Source organism: Lingula anatina, chromosome 3, assembly GCF_051362555.1.
Source record: "Lingula anatina isolate TDL-2025a chromosome 3, LinAna3.0, whole genome shotgun sequence".
NCBI lineage: Eukaryota > Metazoa > Brachiopoda > Lingulata > Lingulida > Lingulidae > Lingula > Lingula anatina.
In genome coordinates, this window is record NC_141769.1 from 17,464,410 (window position 1) to 17,480,514 (window position 16,105).

The 16,105-nt window shown below is 37.7% G+C and overlaps 1 protein-coding gene across 1 annotated transcript; it reads left to right on the plus strand.

Moving 5' to 3' along the window:
* Nucleotides 1-299: 299 nt before the first annotated feature.
* Nucleotides 300-16,105, plus strand: LOC106179792 (uncharacterized). Its single transcript, XM_087008007.1, has 7 exons — nt 300-693; nt 988-1,276; nt 1,765-1,793; nt 2,021-2,140; nt 10,619-12,166; nt 12,435-12,536; nt 14,556-16,105. The coding sequence occupies exons 1-7, from the start codon at nt 564-566 to the stop codon at nt 15,173-15,175; spliced, it is 2,838 nt and encodes a 945-aa protein (XP_086864133.1). The 5' UTR covers nt 300-563; the 3' UTR covers nt 15,176-16,105.

The window sequence follows — 16,105 nt, forward strand, 5'->3', positions numbered from 1 at the left end:
ATTTGAAATTTGGCAATCACACTGAAACAGTAAAAAATGTACATGATGATGCTATAATCATATACAATGTATTATTTGACTTTATTCAAACAAATCATCTTTGTTCTGTGCCGTACAGGGAAAGTAGGACCCTATACCAAAGTATATGCACTTATCTTGTTTGTTATAAGTCACGTCCTGATAAGGATAGGTGACACTTTCTCAACCCCACGTTGGTTTTTTTTTTTTTTTTTTTTTTTGTAAATAAGAATAATTTTATTTTATTTTCTCCATATTTTTTATTGCGATGGACTGCTCAAAAGCACAATAGCGCAGACGTACGTTCACAAATCCGCAATGACGCATGCAGATACATGCACCAAGTTCAGAACACGTTCAGAGAGTGAGAGGGGAGTATTGTGGTGGGGGAGAGAGAGGGAGAACGTGTAGGTTGAAAGGTCTGTTCTCGCAACCTTGCTTTGAGGTGTCATGGCTGCAGTATAAACACGCTGAGTCACGACTTCTCCATATTTAGATACGAGTACGTATATTAGACGGGCTTACTCGACAACTTGCACGTCAAAATGGGTCTTGGACTACTGCACGTTTGTCTACTAGTATGCTGTGTCCTGGGGCACTACATCGCACCAGGCACGGGCACTTACCCCCTATTTGGCAGCGGATACCCCTGGGGTAACTATGGTGGACTGAAAGGTAACCACACGTATTTTATGGTAACGCCTTTAAAGGCAGTGTAAGCTGTGATTGCTTACTGTGTTAAGCATCGTCGCGTAATGTTGTTTCTGGTACGGTGCATGGACTCGTTACTTTAAATTGCAGAAGGAAGTGTTTTTTTAACATGTTCTTAAGTTAAATTACCACACGTGCAACAAAAGTCGTCATGAAATTGCATAATGAAATGAGTATATTGTGTATGTAAAACAAATATGGCAACGGGATTACGAAACCATACGTCATTTCTAAAACTTACACTCCTTTACTGTTAAGGTTGCTCCGAGTTGAGGTTCAGCTCATCTAAAATATACCAGATTTACCATGTCGGAAGTTCCTGGACTTCGGCACAATGGTACTGCAGGAACATATTGGGTGGAAACCTTGCCTATATTGGACCTAACATGTACCAAGAGCAGAGAGCCTTGAACAGTGCTTTGAAACAATATAGTGTCCAGAATGCCTGGATAACGAGTAATTTACGGATTTCAAAGAGACACACCAACAGCAGCTATCCTTCTACTACATATGGGGTGTATCATCCAACCTACCAATGCCCCTCAAGGTATCATATTTTAAACGTTGAAGACATTTAGAATATACCTCTTGGAACAAATAAATCTCATGGTGTCCCATCCGGTACACATTATTTATCAAAACGAGATTAATTCTTCACTTAATCGTTGTACAAAAGTAAAACAGACTTAAGGCCCTCAAGATTTGGTATCCAGTTGTAAGTAACTCTAAAGTCCGGCGAAAACCGAGAATCTGCGTAGCCCAAACTTCTCCTTTCATTAGATTCAAACAAGTTAGATTTTCGCGTAACATGCAGTAAACGGGCCAAAATCTGGGATGGGACCTATACAAATCAATAGAGACCTGATCCTGTATCACAGTGGACTTTCTCGCACATGATACGGATTATAATGAAAGCTCTAGTCGTTAAGGTCAATTCGGGAACTTAAAGTGAGCAGCCAAAACAATTACAGATTTTTAAATAAAAAGAAAACATTATCTAAGTCTAACGTTAATATACATTATTTCATATTCCAGGATACTATATGGACGCTACAAAAGAACAGGTTTTCTCTCTCTCTCTCTCTCTCTCTCTCTCTCTCTCTCTCTCGAAAGTGCTCTTTTAAAATGATTAATCACTTGTACATGTAACGCCAAAAACGTACTGATACATGTTACTAAGCCTAAATATGTTACATTTTACTAACTTTCTTACAAAATCTGTAGAGTCAGTTAACATGAAAATGACATGCATTATTACACTGCTGTTATGTATACATTTTATCATACACAGTGGGTATTACCAGCATAGGTGGTTGGTGCAGCAGTCTTGGCCTCAGTGTTTTCGGCACAGGTGCAATACGGTCACTGCCCTGTAATTGTGCACTACCCTACATTTGCGAGATAAAAACAGGTATACTGTACAGCAAATCTAAATTAATCAGTTTTATCACAGTGTGTGTGTGTGTGTGTGTGTGTGTGTGTGTGTGTGTAAAAGAGAGAGAGAGAGAGAGAGGGGGGGGGGATAGGGCGCACGTCTGTCTATATTTATGATACACAGTGAGTGACCGTGTCTTTATTTACTTACATACAATTGTATTATTACTGGTTGGTGCAGCAGCCTCGTGTTATGCTTAGGTGCCAGGGTGTCTGTAGTGTAATTGCGCCCCGTATGTGTGAGTGTGTGTGTGTGTGTGTGCTCTTGTGCACGCATTCTAACCGAGGACACACACCCGCCCGAAACCCACTAACCGAGGACACACCTCCAACCGAGGACGTCCTCGGTTGACATAAGCAGTGGAATGCATAAAGGGGCCCATTTCAAGTTAGGTGGTGAAATTTGACGCTATTCTGAGCCAGTCCTCGGTTATGCTGTATAGCGCGGGCCAAATTCCCGCCACGAGTGTATCAGAAATACTGTCCAACTTTTTGTCTGAAATCGGGCTATACACACGCGTCCTCGGTTGTGCTGTAAAGGGCGGACCAAATTCCGCGTCCTCGGTTGTGCTGTAAAGGGCAGACTAAACTGAAACTAATGTTATATCTCAGATGTCTATATATTCAGTAAGTTCATATTTTTAAACTAAAGGTCTTTTTTATCAAATTAAGCTCTCCTACTCTGAAGTATCAAATAAACGTACCGGTACGTTAATTAATTTTCCAAATTTCTTCCCGCCGGTACGCTCCATTTTCACCCAGTAGCCTACGCTTATTTATTTTTCAAAAATCTTCCACCCGGTATGTTTATTAAATACCTATTGTACCGGTGGGAAATTACACAAGTACAAGTCACGCTTTTTATTTTCTTAAATTGAAGTATAATGAGAAGAAAATCGAGATCTCAACTCATTACCTACTGTTCCACAAACAGCACTGGAAAGTAGGTCAAGCGGAAGTCGCTCTCTGAACACAACAGTACATGCGTCACCTGATTTCAGTTTCTATAAATAGACGTGCTTTCCCTTCAGCAGTGACAACTACTCATGTATAGGCCTATCGATCGAATGATGCAATGTCGCAAGGTGATAGGATCATATTTATAGCTAAGGAGGTCATTTCAAGTGCAGCAAAGAAGTTGTGTCTGTTTTCAAACGTCAATTATTTCATGCCGATTTATGATTTAAACGATGTTAAATCACATTTCTATGTAAGATAAACCCTTAGGAGTTTACAGGTATGCAAAACGAACCTTATATCTGAGAATAAATTTACTAGTATGAACCGTATGGCTCTCGGAGGCGGCTTAGGTGCGATATATCTGGGTCTTCGGCCCCTGACAATTATGAAATTTAACTCATCCCGTTTTTAAGATAAATTTTAATACTGAGTGAATTTTACCTGGTGAATTTTTTTTTTTTTACAATGATCAATAGCTAGCTTTTTATGTACAGACACAGATGTGTCTGTACATATAGCCGTCATCTGCGTCTGTCGTCGCCGTCGCTGTCGCCGTCGTCGCCGTCGCCGTGCACTTTTACCGATAACACGATAAGTGGAAAACTGTTTTTTCTTTTGGCTTGAAACTTACAGAACTGATGAATATTCGTAATACGCAGGTCAAGTTCGAAAATCAGCATGATCGGGGCACTTATAGGGAATTTATGCTGTTTTTTCACTTTTTTCAGCATATATGCAGCACCGATAACACGATAAGTGGAAAACCATTTTACCTTTTGGTTTCAAACTTACAGAACTGATGAATATTCATAATACGCAGGTCAAGTTTGAAAATCAGCGTGATTGGGTCATTTTTAGGGAAGTAATGCTGTTTTTCACTTTTTTCAGCATGTATGCAACACCTTTGTGCTATATGATGGTACTGTATGGATGGCAGTCTATAAAATTGTCCCTTGGGTGATCACTAATTAAATTAAGGTCTATAAAGTCACTTGCCTACTCATTAATTTTCAATTGGCCATTAAATGAGATTACATAAAACACTCGTTGAGATTTCCCTGTAAAGTCCCATAGGTTTAGCTCTCTTAACTGTGTCACAAAATTAGGATTTGGTGATAATTGTGCAGATAAATGGTGTTAAACATTGCAAATAAATTTACAACAACAAGAATGTGTTATGCCAACATGCTATAGATGAATAACAGTGCTTTATTTTTCTCAAACTTGGTGGGGTTATTAATATCAAGTTAATACAGCTAGATTAAAAGTTTGAATAGCAGCTTTATTGGAATTTTTTACGTTTTTTTTTAAATTTTTTTAAAAATTATTTTTCAAACACTAGCATCTTCAAGATGTGATTTTTTACTCCCACCCACCAGAAGTGCTGTGCATTTTCTGTATTTTTGTATATAATTGTTATTTCTTCAGATTTAATTCTTAGGCATGTTAACAGTCTCATTATGGAACTAATAAGATATGTAAAAGTGTTGTTTTGACATTTTCTGCTTCTTAACAATATTGTTGATTATATAAAAATGACGGTAAACCTGTTATAATATTGTGCATTGTGTAATAAAGTATCATAAATGGAAAGGAACTCATCATTGCAGTTTGTCAGATTTAATCATTCACTATGTTCAGCATCTGCAAATGGAGCAAATTGGACATTGAAAATTGTTCTATTGATAGTTTTCCTATGTCAACAATTTTCCTAGTTGAACATTTAAAAATGACAGTTTATTGATCATTTTGTTTTAAAAAAGGTGTTGAAAATGGAAAGAAAATCATTTCAGTACAGTTATCTCTTGTTTACATTTTGGCATTTCGAAAGTGTGACTCTGAACTTCCATGGCCTTGAAGACCTTCCCAAATCACATTTTCTGAATATTCATGATACTTTTATTTTTTTTATAAAAAATTTGATGGTCATTATGCTGTTAAGCATTATGGTTTATTGCATGAAAGTTGATGAAAACCCTATTTTGGACACTGCTGCCAGGATAGCGGTTAAGGGAAAACCATGTTACTTACGATACTGAAACTTACTGAAAAGTTTCATAAGACAGAAGTGCAGCTTGTGTTTGAAAACCAGTGTGATTGTTTTCTGTTTTTGAGGCAATGCAGGTTTATAGAGTGCTATACTGGCATTTTCAAGTCGTGACTTATCACTCCCATCTGCCAGGAGCCCTGTACTCTTACTTTGTAACATTTTCTGTATTTTGTTAAGTTACAAGAATGATTCTTAGGATTGACATACAGCAAAAAAAAAAAAAAAATTAATAATAATAATAATAATATATATATATATATATATATATATATATATATATATATATATATATATATATATATATATTTAATGAGTTTAAGCAATTTTTTTTTGTGTTTAATTTTCACTGTACCTCATTCTGGCATTTCCAAAGTTTAACTCTTATCAGCCTGACACCTTAGGGACTATTTCCAGACCCTATCACGCTAACTGTGGATCGATCTATCTCCATGGGAATTCTCGCTAAATTGCAATCAATGTAAGTGGCTTAGTTGTCTGTCACGCCTACTGAAACTGGCATGCCAGAATCCTAAGACTCTCAAACTGAAAGCAATTTAGTGAGAAACCCCTTGGAGTTGGATTGATCCTGTTAGATTGATCTAGGTATGTGAACTTAGTCTAATGCTTGATACACATTTTACTTTCATCCTAATCCAATGTTATGCAGAATAAGAATTTGATTTTGGCTATGCATTTACAGTTAGCATAATACATTAGTTCATCAGAATTGACAGTATCCTATTTCCTGCGTTTTTATTTTCTGGTTTTTGTCTGTACATTTGACAGCTTTGCTGCCTTGTTTCTTTCTCTTCTTCTTCTTTACTTTTATTTATTTATTTTATTTTTTTTTTGGGGGGGGGGGGGGGGGAGCGGTGTAAAGGTTTTTTCCACCCAGTACTTTTATTCCATCCAGTACTTTTATTAAATTTCGAGATTTTTTTCCACCCAGTACTTTTATTCCATCAGTACTTTTATTAAATTTTGAGATTTTTTCCACCCAGTACTTTTATTCCATCAGTACTTTTATTCGATACTTCAGAGTAGGCTTTTCATAAAACTCACAGAACTGATGATTATAAGTAAAAGAATGGTCAAGATTGAAAATCAGCATGACCAGGCCCTTTTCTTTCAAATGTTATGCTGTTTTGTTTTTTTTTTTCAGCATATAAGTAACACTGTAAGCACATTTCAGGGAGAACCAATAAGCCTGTTTTCATGAAACTCACAGGAGTAATCAATGTTATCTATATACAAATCAAGTTTAAAAATAAGATTGATTGGTTGAGTTTTGAGGGACTTCAGCTTTTATTTGTATATAAGTGGTTTTCCTCAGATTTGATTGTCAGGCATGTTGACAGTTTCGTTATTGAACTAACTAGATATGTAAATATGTAAATATGTTAGTGTTTGTCTGAAATTTTCTGCATCTTTACAACATTGCTAGTTGATTAAATAAATATGACGGTAAACATGTTATCATGTACTGTGTAATACAGTGTCTCAAAATGGAGGAAATGGGGTGATTATTTTCAAAAGTTTTGCATTTTTTTTTCTCCTTTTTTCAGTGTACATGCAACACTGTAAACACACTTCAAGGAGAACCAATAGGCCTGTTTTCATGAAACTCAGAGAACTGATGATTATTAGTAAATTAAAAAGAATGATCAAGATTGAAAATCAGCATGACCAGGCCCTTTTCTTTCAAATGTTATGCTGGTTTTTTTTCAGCATATATGTAACACTGTAAGCACATTTCAAGGAGAACCAATAAGCCTGTTTTCATGAAACTCACAGAACTGATGATTATTAGTAAAAGAATGGTCAACATTGAAAATCAGCATGACCAGGCCCTTTTCTTTCAAATGTTATGCTGTTTTTTTAAAGCATATAAGTAACACTGTAAGCACATTTCAGGAAGAACCAATAACTTAAAGCCTGTTTTCATGAAACTCACATAACTGATTATTATGAGTAAAAGAATGGTCAAGATTGAAAATCAGCATGACCAGGCCCTTTTCTTTCAAATGTTATGCTGTTTTTTTTTCAGCATATAAGTAACACTGTAAGCACATTTCTGGGAGAACCGAGAGGCCTGTTGTCATTAAACTCACAAGAGTGATCAATGTTATCTATATACAAATCAAATTTAAAAATAAGATAGATTGGTTGAGTTCTGAGGGACTTCAGCTTTTATTTGTATATAAGTGGTTTTCCTCAGATTTGATTGTCAGGCATGTTGACAGTTTCGTTATTGAATTAACTAGATATGTAAATATGTTAGTGTTTCTCTGAAATTGTCTGCATCTTTACAACATTGCTAGTTGATTATATAAATATGATGGTAAACATGTTATCATGTACTGTGTAATACAGTGTCTCAAAATGGAGGAAATGGGGTGATTATTTTCAAAAGTTTTGCATTTTTTCTCCTTTTTTCAGTGTACATGCAACACTGTTAACATATTTCAAGGAGAACCAATAAGCCTGTTTTCATGAAACTCACAGAACTGATGATTGTTAGTAAAAGAATGGTCAAGATTGAAAATCAGCAAGACCAGGCCCTTTTCTTTCAAATGTTATGCTGTTTTTTTTTTTTTTTTTTTTTTTCAGCATATATGTAACACTGTAAGCACATTTCAGGGAGAACCAATAAGCCTGTTTTCATGAAACTCACAGAACTGATGATTATTAGTAAAAGCATATTAGTAACACTGTAAGCACATTTCAGGGAGAACTGATAGGCCTGTTGTCATTTAACTCACAAGAGTGATCAATGTTATCTATATACAAATCAAATTTAAAAATAAGATTGATTGGTTGAGTTTTGAGGGACTTCAGCTTTTATTTGTATATAAGTGGTTTTCCTCAGATTTGATTGTCAGGCATGTAAACAGTCTCATTATTGAATTTACTAGATATGTAAAATGGGTTGTTTGACAATTTCTGCGTCTTGACAATATTGCTAGTTGATTATATAAAAATGGTGGTAAACCTGTTATCTTGTATTGTGTAAAAAAAGTGCCAAAATGGAAATGAACTCGTATCATTGTAGTTTGTCAGATTCAATCATTCACAATGTTCGGAATGGAGGAAATTGGACATTTAAACTTGTTATATTGATATTTTTGCCATCTCAACAATTTTCTTAGTTGATCATGTGAAATGGCAGTAAACTGTATTATTTTATGTAAAAAAGTTAAAAATGGAAAGAAACCCATTTCAGTACAGTGCACTCTTGTATACATTTAGCATTTTCAAAGTATGACTTTGGAGTTCCATGAACCTGAAAACCTTTGCTAGTCACATTTTCTGAATATTCATGATACTAATATTTTATTATAAAAAATTGATGATCATTATGCTGTTAAGCATTATATAATATTGCATCAAATTGGAAGAAAGCACAATTTTGGGTGCTGCTGGCATGATGTCCTCAATTGTAAGATTGTGTACTGTTCAAGTCTGTATCCAATGGACGACACTTTGTGTTATCAAAATACAAAATTCATGATAATAAAAGAGTGCTAAATAGAAAATAAGCATTATGAAAATAAAATGTTTGAAAACGAATTTCTTTGGTCTTTTATTTTATTTCATCAGTATCCTTTCTTTTCCTAAATTAATTGATGTTTTATCTCATAATCTTCAATTCTAAAAAAGTGGCAAAGCCCAGCATTAAATATTGTATAACTGTTCATTTAATCATCACCTCTGGTGTTATTTTGGAATTTACCTTAAATATGAAAGAATTTCATAAAAATGTGAATTGCTGCAAAGTAACGCTATATAAAATTTGCTTTGCATTAAAAGTACAATCATTTTTACATGTAGATGCATGCATGTCCTCGGTTGTAATGTGTAGTGTCTGTCCGTGTGTGTGTCCGTGTGTGTCCTCGGTTAGAATGTAAAATTCTTGTCAGCAAAAAATTAGTTTTTATAAAAAATTAATTTATAACATTCATACTCAAATAGATTTTACCCTAAATTGAATGTTTTTATTTTGATTTAACCAAGGAATAAGATGTCCTCGGTTGTATGGTGTTGTGCTGATGTCCTCGGTTGGTACACATAGACAAGTATGTGTGTGTGTGTGTGTGCGTGTGTGTGTGTGAGAGAGAGAGAGAGAGAGAGGGAGTAAGAGAAAGAGAAAACGAGAGATACAGAGCGGAAGAGGAGGGTCGCACGTCTATATTTGTGCTTCTCCTTATTTGTCCATTTGTGTTGGAGTGTGCATGTGCGTGCAAACCTGTGTGCACGTGCGTGTGTGTGCATATGAGGGACGTTCGACAGTCAACGAATTCCTTCGCTTCCAGCACCTGACATGAATGTTATTTAAACATGCATGAGAAATGCAATTATTCCGGTGCACATGTTCAGAGGTAAATCAATACATGAAATAACATATCTAAGGCCACACTTTTTTAATTTTATGGATGACATCCTGCGCGCGCACGGATTTTCGCCCGTTCTCAAAAAAAAAAAAAAAAAAAGCCCCCCCCCCCAGCCCCCAACGAAGTCGGTTGACGCAAACGTTGTTATTGAATTTGCAAGGAAATGAGCTTTCTGCGCATGCGTATTTTCGCCACGTGGAAATGCGGCCACTTTGCTGTCAAATTCATCTCTAGGATTACTTTCAAATTACACAACAATAAAAGTCATAAAGAGAACGGGCGCCATCGTTTTGGATTGGTATGCCATTGATATTGGGCATGGAGATATCACCTTTTTACAATTGTGCGAAAGGCTGGCGGCAGCCGAAACATTTCTGTGACATTCTGTATAAAGCAGCACATTAATAGGCCTACCAGGTTTTCTGTAGCGAAAAAAGGGTCGACAAGGGCGTCGAGGTATTTGGTGGGCTGAAGGTCGGACAGGCCACCTGACAGTTTAGCTGCTTCGTGTGAGTTGAAGTTGACAAAATGGCATCGTTTGAAATGACCTTTAATAGATTTGGTAGTATTAAGCATATCTTTGCATCATTTTTTAAACATTTCTGTGAAGTGTTCAAAATGTTTTAACATTCTGAGAATACAAATAAAGACACACTGTTTGATTGATATTTGTTTTATTGATTGCTATACCAAATGAATGCATGAAATAACCTTAAATAGATTTGGTAATATGAAGTATATCAATTCATGACTTTTTTTACATTTCTACGAAGTATTCACAATGCTTTAATATTTTGAGAGCATGGATAAAGACATATTGTTAGTTTGATACGTGTTTCTGTGGTTAAATTTGTGTTTCCAGCTGTGTACTGACAGCATTCCTTTACTTAAGCAGTTTTTTTTTTTTTTTTGGACTGTTTTTTTTTTTTTTTTCGCCCTCTCGCACCGATTTTGGGGTACCCAGAGGATGTCATCCATAAAAATAAAAAAGTGTGGCCTAACAGAAATAAAGAAATGTGTTAATGAGACATAAAACATTCATTTTATTCATCAGAGTTGGGGCTCAAGAACCCTTGTCGGAACAATGGAACATACCATGGGGACCACTGCCATTGCCCACCTGGATTTTCCGGCTCCTTCTGTGAAACCAGCACCAGTTATTGCGTCAAACCTGGTATATGCAGTGGACGAGGGAAGTGTTATGACACGTACAACTTTCATCGTTACATATGTAAATGTGACAGTGGTTTTACGGGAAGAAATTGTGAAACAAACATAGACGATTGCCGGCCAGATAGATTTAAGTGCAGTGGGCGGGGGAGGTGCATTGATGGGGTGAATAGCTACACTTGCTCGTGCGACAAAGGTTTTACTGGAAAGAACTGTGAACGTAACATCAACGATTGCGATCTACGCTCCTGCAGCGGACATGGATGGTGCCAAGATGGCATCAATAGTTATACGTGCCATTGTGACGCTGGTTTTACTGGCGTGGATTGTGAGGCTAAAATAAACGAATGCGCCAGCAACCCATGCCACCAACAGCAAGGGACGTGCAAAAGCGTGTTGGGCAGTTATAAATGCCATTGTCACCCAGGGTTCACGGGTGAAACTTGCGACGTCAATATAGACGAATGTGCATCTCAACCATGTAAGAATGGAGGTACCTGCACTGATGAAGTCGATGGGTTTTCCTGTCAGTGCTTACCTGGATTAACGGGGAAAATGTGCGAGACTAGCACCAATGAATGTGACTCTCAACCGTGCAAGAACAACGGGACGTGCAAAGATGGGATGAACTTTTACGTCTGCATTTGTCCCGCTGGGCTGACTGGCAAAACGTGCACCTTGAACGTAGATGAATGTAAATCTAACCCTTGTGTAAATGGTGCTGTGTGTGAAGATGCCTTAAATGGTTATGTTTGTCGATGCAGAAATGGGTTTACTGGAAAACACTGTGAGACCAACGTTGACGAATGCGCATCTCAACCGTGCAGGAATAACGCCACATGCATCGACGGTATGAACAGATATTCTTGCTCGTGTGTAAATGGTTTTACCGGTTCTAACTGTGAAACTAACATCAACGAATGTGCATCTCAACCGTGCAAAAATAACGCCACATGCATCGACGGTATTGACGTATATTCTTGTTCGTGTGTAAATGGTTTTACCGGTTCTAACTGTGAAACTAACATTGACGAATGTGCATCTCAGCCGTGCAAAAATGTCGCCACATGCATCGACGATATCAATGGATATTCTTGCATATGTGCAGTCGGTGTTACAGGTTCCAGCTGCGAGACCAAAATTAACGAATGTGCATCTCATCCCTGCAGACATGGCGCTACGTGTACAGATGTTGTCGACGGATACATGTGTCAGTGCCCCTCTGGTTTTACCGGTTCTCGATGTCAAACCAGCATAGATGAATGTGCATCCAATCCTTGTTTGAACAACGGCTCATGTCAAGATGAACTCAATGGATACATTTGCCAATGTCCAGATGGTTTTAGTGGAGTTAAATGTGAATTGCCACCAACCACAATTCCAAGTACTGTAACAAAATCCTCGAGCACCACCACCACTATGGCACCAAAAGGTAAATTAAGTGTAACATGGTTAAGTTTGGTTTGTAAGTATTCAAATGCAAAAGTATCGCTTTGTAAGTAATCAAATGCAAAAGTATCAAAACCATATATCCATGCAGCATAATCACCGCTGGATATATAATTTTGATAAAAGAGAAACGAAGGCCAATAGAGAAAGAATCTGTTTCAATATCAAATAATTTCCAGTAAAGTCAAAAACTTTTGGGTTGCAACGAGGCCTGAATTAGTCTAATGATTTCCCACACATTTTCGTTCCAGACCCTTGTGATCCCAATCCTTGTCCTGAAACAGCACCCGGGCATCCGATACCATGCAAAAGCATAGGTGGCAGCACTAACTTTGAATGTGTGGGACTCAATGGTGAGTAGCATATACCTTCTACATCTTTAATGACATGTGGCAATTTCAACGGATCCACATTTATAACCACAGGCCGAGCCTGAGTCATCGTCCTTTCTGCGTCCTGTAGTATGGTTCCGTTTGTTGGTTAAAACATATTACTTAACTTGTCGACAACTGGCCAATCATTGAACACTCATTCCGCGACCAAAGCTATGCTTGTGCATCCTTTCTACGACCACAGCGATGCCAGTTCCATGGTCGCAAAAAGGGCGCAGAAAGGGCACCGTCCAGTGTAAAGGTGGTTTTACCTGGTAAAGTACACTTGCACCTTGTGTTAATGGGGTTACTGGAAGCTCACCAGCGTTATCAGTATGTCTCAGCCGAGTGGAGACGGCAAAGATGAGACTGAATCCTTGGAGGTTTATTCATTTATTTATTAAACTTTATTTATTAAGGGTAAAACATTACCTTCCCCATCTTATTTATGACGTTTGTAAAAGTATACAAAATGACGTGTATTAAATAAGATTATCAAAAATCACAATAAAATATGTATACAAATTAAAACAATAACAATAATAACAATCCCATGAGCCTGGTTATTAGTATTGAAAATAGGTTTGGGAGTAGTTCTTTTATTAATTTTCACCAATGCAGCAGCGGCCTTAATTGATCGTATACTGCCACACGATAAAACTGGGAGGTTATGTTTACCCTTTTATCATCTGAGGGCGATGACATTGCAGTGGATGGATATAACACCTGGGCAGTCATAAATACTAAAGTCTGAGGCATGGTTTTACTTGTTTGACTTTTCTACATTGTAAAATCCCTGACATACTCACAAGCAAACAAATCGTTGCCCTATTTTGTGAATAACTTCAAAAACCAATGTCACTGCTTTGCACATGTGGCAATTTCAGTACCTGATTATTTTTTTTCAAACAATACTGAAAAGAATAAAGGCGGATATTTACAAGGTATTGTTCATATTTTTATGTAAACATCACTAATACATTTTTACAACTTAGCATTTAGGCAAGAAGCAAGCTAGTGGTTCACTGTTCACAAACGCAATCTAACAATCTAACAATTCGACAGGAAGCACAGTATTTGGGAATAAAATGTAGAAATATATACAACAGGTGCTATTTACAATTAGAAATCATAAAAAATGATATCATTGGATAAGGCCGAGCCAGCCGCCCCCCCCCCCCTCCCCCTTGGCCTGGGACTCGGGACCCGATGAAGGGCCCGAAAAGGTTTTGGTATTTTAGAGGGCGAACGGTGCAGTTTGGTACGGTTTAGAACTATAAATCAGCTAGTCAAAATTCTAATTTCAGGAGGGGAATATTAGTGTGATTTATTTTTCAGAAACCGAAAGGGGGATCAGGACCCCCCTTACCCTCCCCCTCTAAATCCACCACTGGTCTTTTAAGATATTTAAAAATACCTCAGACTAAATATATGTCTTAATTGCTACATGTACTACACAACAGGGGTATCTCACGCGAATATTAGTGTGACATGTAACTTCTAAAGACACTAATACCCCCTTTACACTGGACGGCGTCCTTTCTGCGACCATGAAATTTGGCATCGCTGTGGTCTTAATAAGGAGGCAGGAGCATTGGTTTTGTATCAGAATGAATGCTCAATGATCAGCCAGTTGTCGGAACGTAAAGTATTATAATTTTTTAACTCTCAAATGGGGCCGTACTGCTGGACGCAGAAAGGACGCCGTCCAGTGTAAAGGGGGCCTTAGAGAGTGCATGTATATTTACCCTAGGTATCGGGGATGTGTTATCAAAACCAGCTCGTGTATACAGGATTTAAAAAGACAGCTGAGAAAATGTTGCCGCAAAATAACAAGCGATATGCATTCAAAACACTGACAGCAATCTGTAATTACTAGTTTCTCGTACACTTCATCGGTTTTATAAGTTGAAATATATATACACACAGTTTTTAATAAAAGGCCGATTTGTAAGCGTGCCCTGACCAAGATCGACTGAACATTTTTTGTCTCTTTTACAGAAAGTACATCTACAGCAGCGCCATGTTCTGCAAATCCCTGCAAAAACGGCGGGCAATGCAAGGAGACTGATTCTAGCGCTACCGGTACATACAAAAGTAACCTCGGTGACTACCAATGTATATGTCCTCCATTTTATACCGGCAAGCATTGTGAAGCCCAAATCGATTTCTGTCAGTCCAACCCATGTCAGCATGGGTCTACATGCGCTCCGAAGCTTGGGGGCTACAACTGCACCTGTCCGGCCACCCACAAGGGCACCCAATGTGAAACCCGCGTCGACCCATGCGCCAGCTCCCCCTGTGTTCACGGCGGACGCTGTACCACACAACTCAATGGGACCTTCCAGTGCACATGCCCCAATTTGTGGTCCGGTGCCCGCTGTGAGCGATGTCTGTGTCAGAACGGAGGTAAATGTGACTACAGTCCCACTGACGGCCACGTGTGTCGCTGCCAAACTGGGTTCATCGGGATGAAGTGTGATACTAAAGTGAACGAATGCGACAGCTGGCCATGCCGCTATGGCATATGCACTGACTTGGTTAACGGTTATAAATGTGTCTGTCACCCTGGCTACACAGGTAAAGACTGTGAAGTCAAGACTGGCAGTTTGATTGGTTAATATATTGGCCGAGTACATTTCTGTACGGTACCAGTTTGAGAAAGTGTCAACTTTGTAGCTATGGCAGGCAGTAATGCCAGAGTCGCCTCAACGGACCCCGCAAGTTTACTGAATTAATTCTGACATTCTGACTGGTACAATTGGGCTTGTGAAAGGGGTTAAACCCCTGGCAGCGTACTTACATTTTAAAAGCAGTAACTGGTGCGATACAGAAAAGTGTATCGCTCAACGTGAAAAAAAAAATCATAGAGACTTGTTTTTAGCTGAAAATAAGGCCTTCAATTGTAATTCCTAGAGTGGACTGAATTTTTAATGTTGGCATCACTAAAAGGCATTCGCGGATCGACCTCATTGATTCAGAACAGACATTAAATTGCTTAACAGCTTAAATTATTTGCCACCATTGTTTGAAGTAATATTGGTCTCTGAACTCTCACTTTTGTGTGGATCACAATGCAGTAAGTTTAAAACGGTATTTGGTGAATTAATTTCAGATATTTAACATCGCTTGCGCTTATTATGGAGGAAACATTACACTTAAACTGATTTTATTTTATATGATTTTCCCGGTGCAGCAGGAAATACGTGGTTGTTAGACAGAAATGTATACTAATCAATCTGAAAAGACAAAAAGGAGCAAAGCTGTAAAATACACAGACGGTAAAGCTTATAATGATGCACAAAATGCTTTTTTTCTCAATTTGATGCTATTTTATATGCTGCTTAATACAAAACCAATATATTTTTTCTAATGAGATTAGGCTCAATTAAATTATGTGGTAGCTATAGATGGATCAGTTTTACTTGCTTAGAAATATGAGCCAATAAATATACAAAGTACATTTTATGTGGAAAAGTAGATCAAAAGTCAAATTCACGGTCACATTAAGATGTCCATATACTACTCGCTATTCAAGTTCAAAACGCATG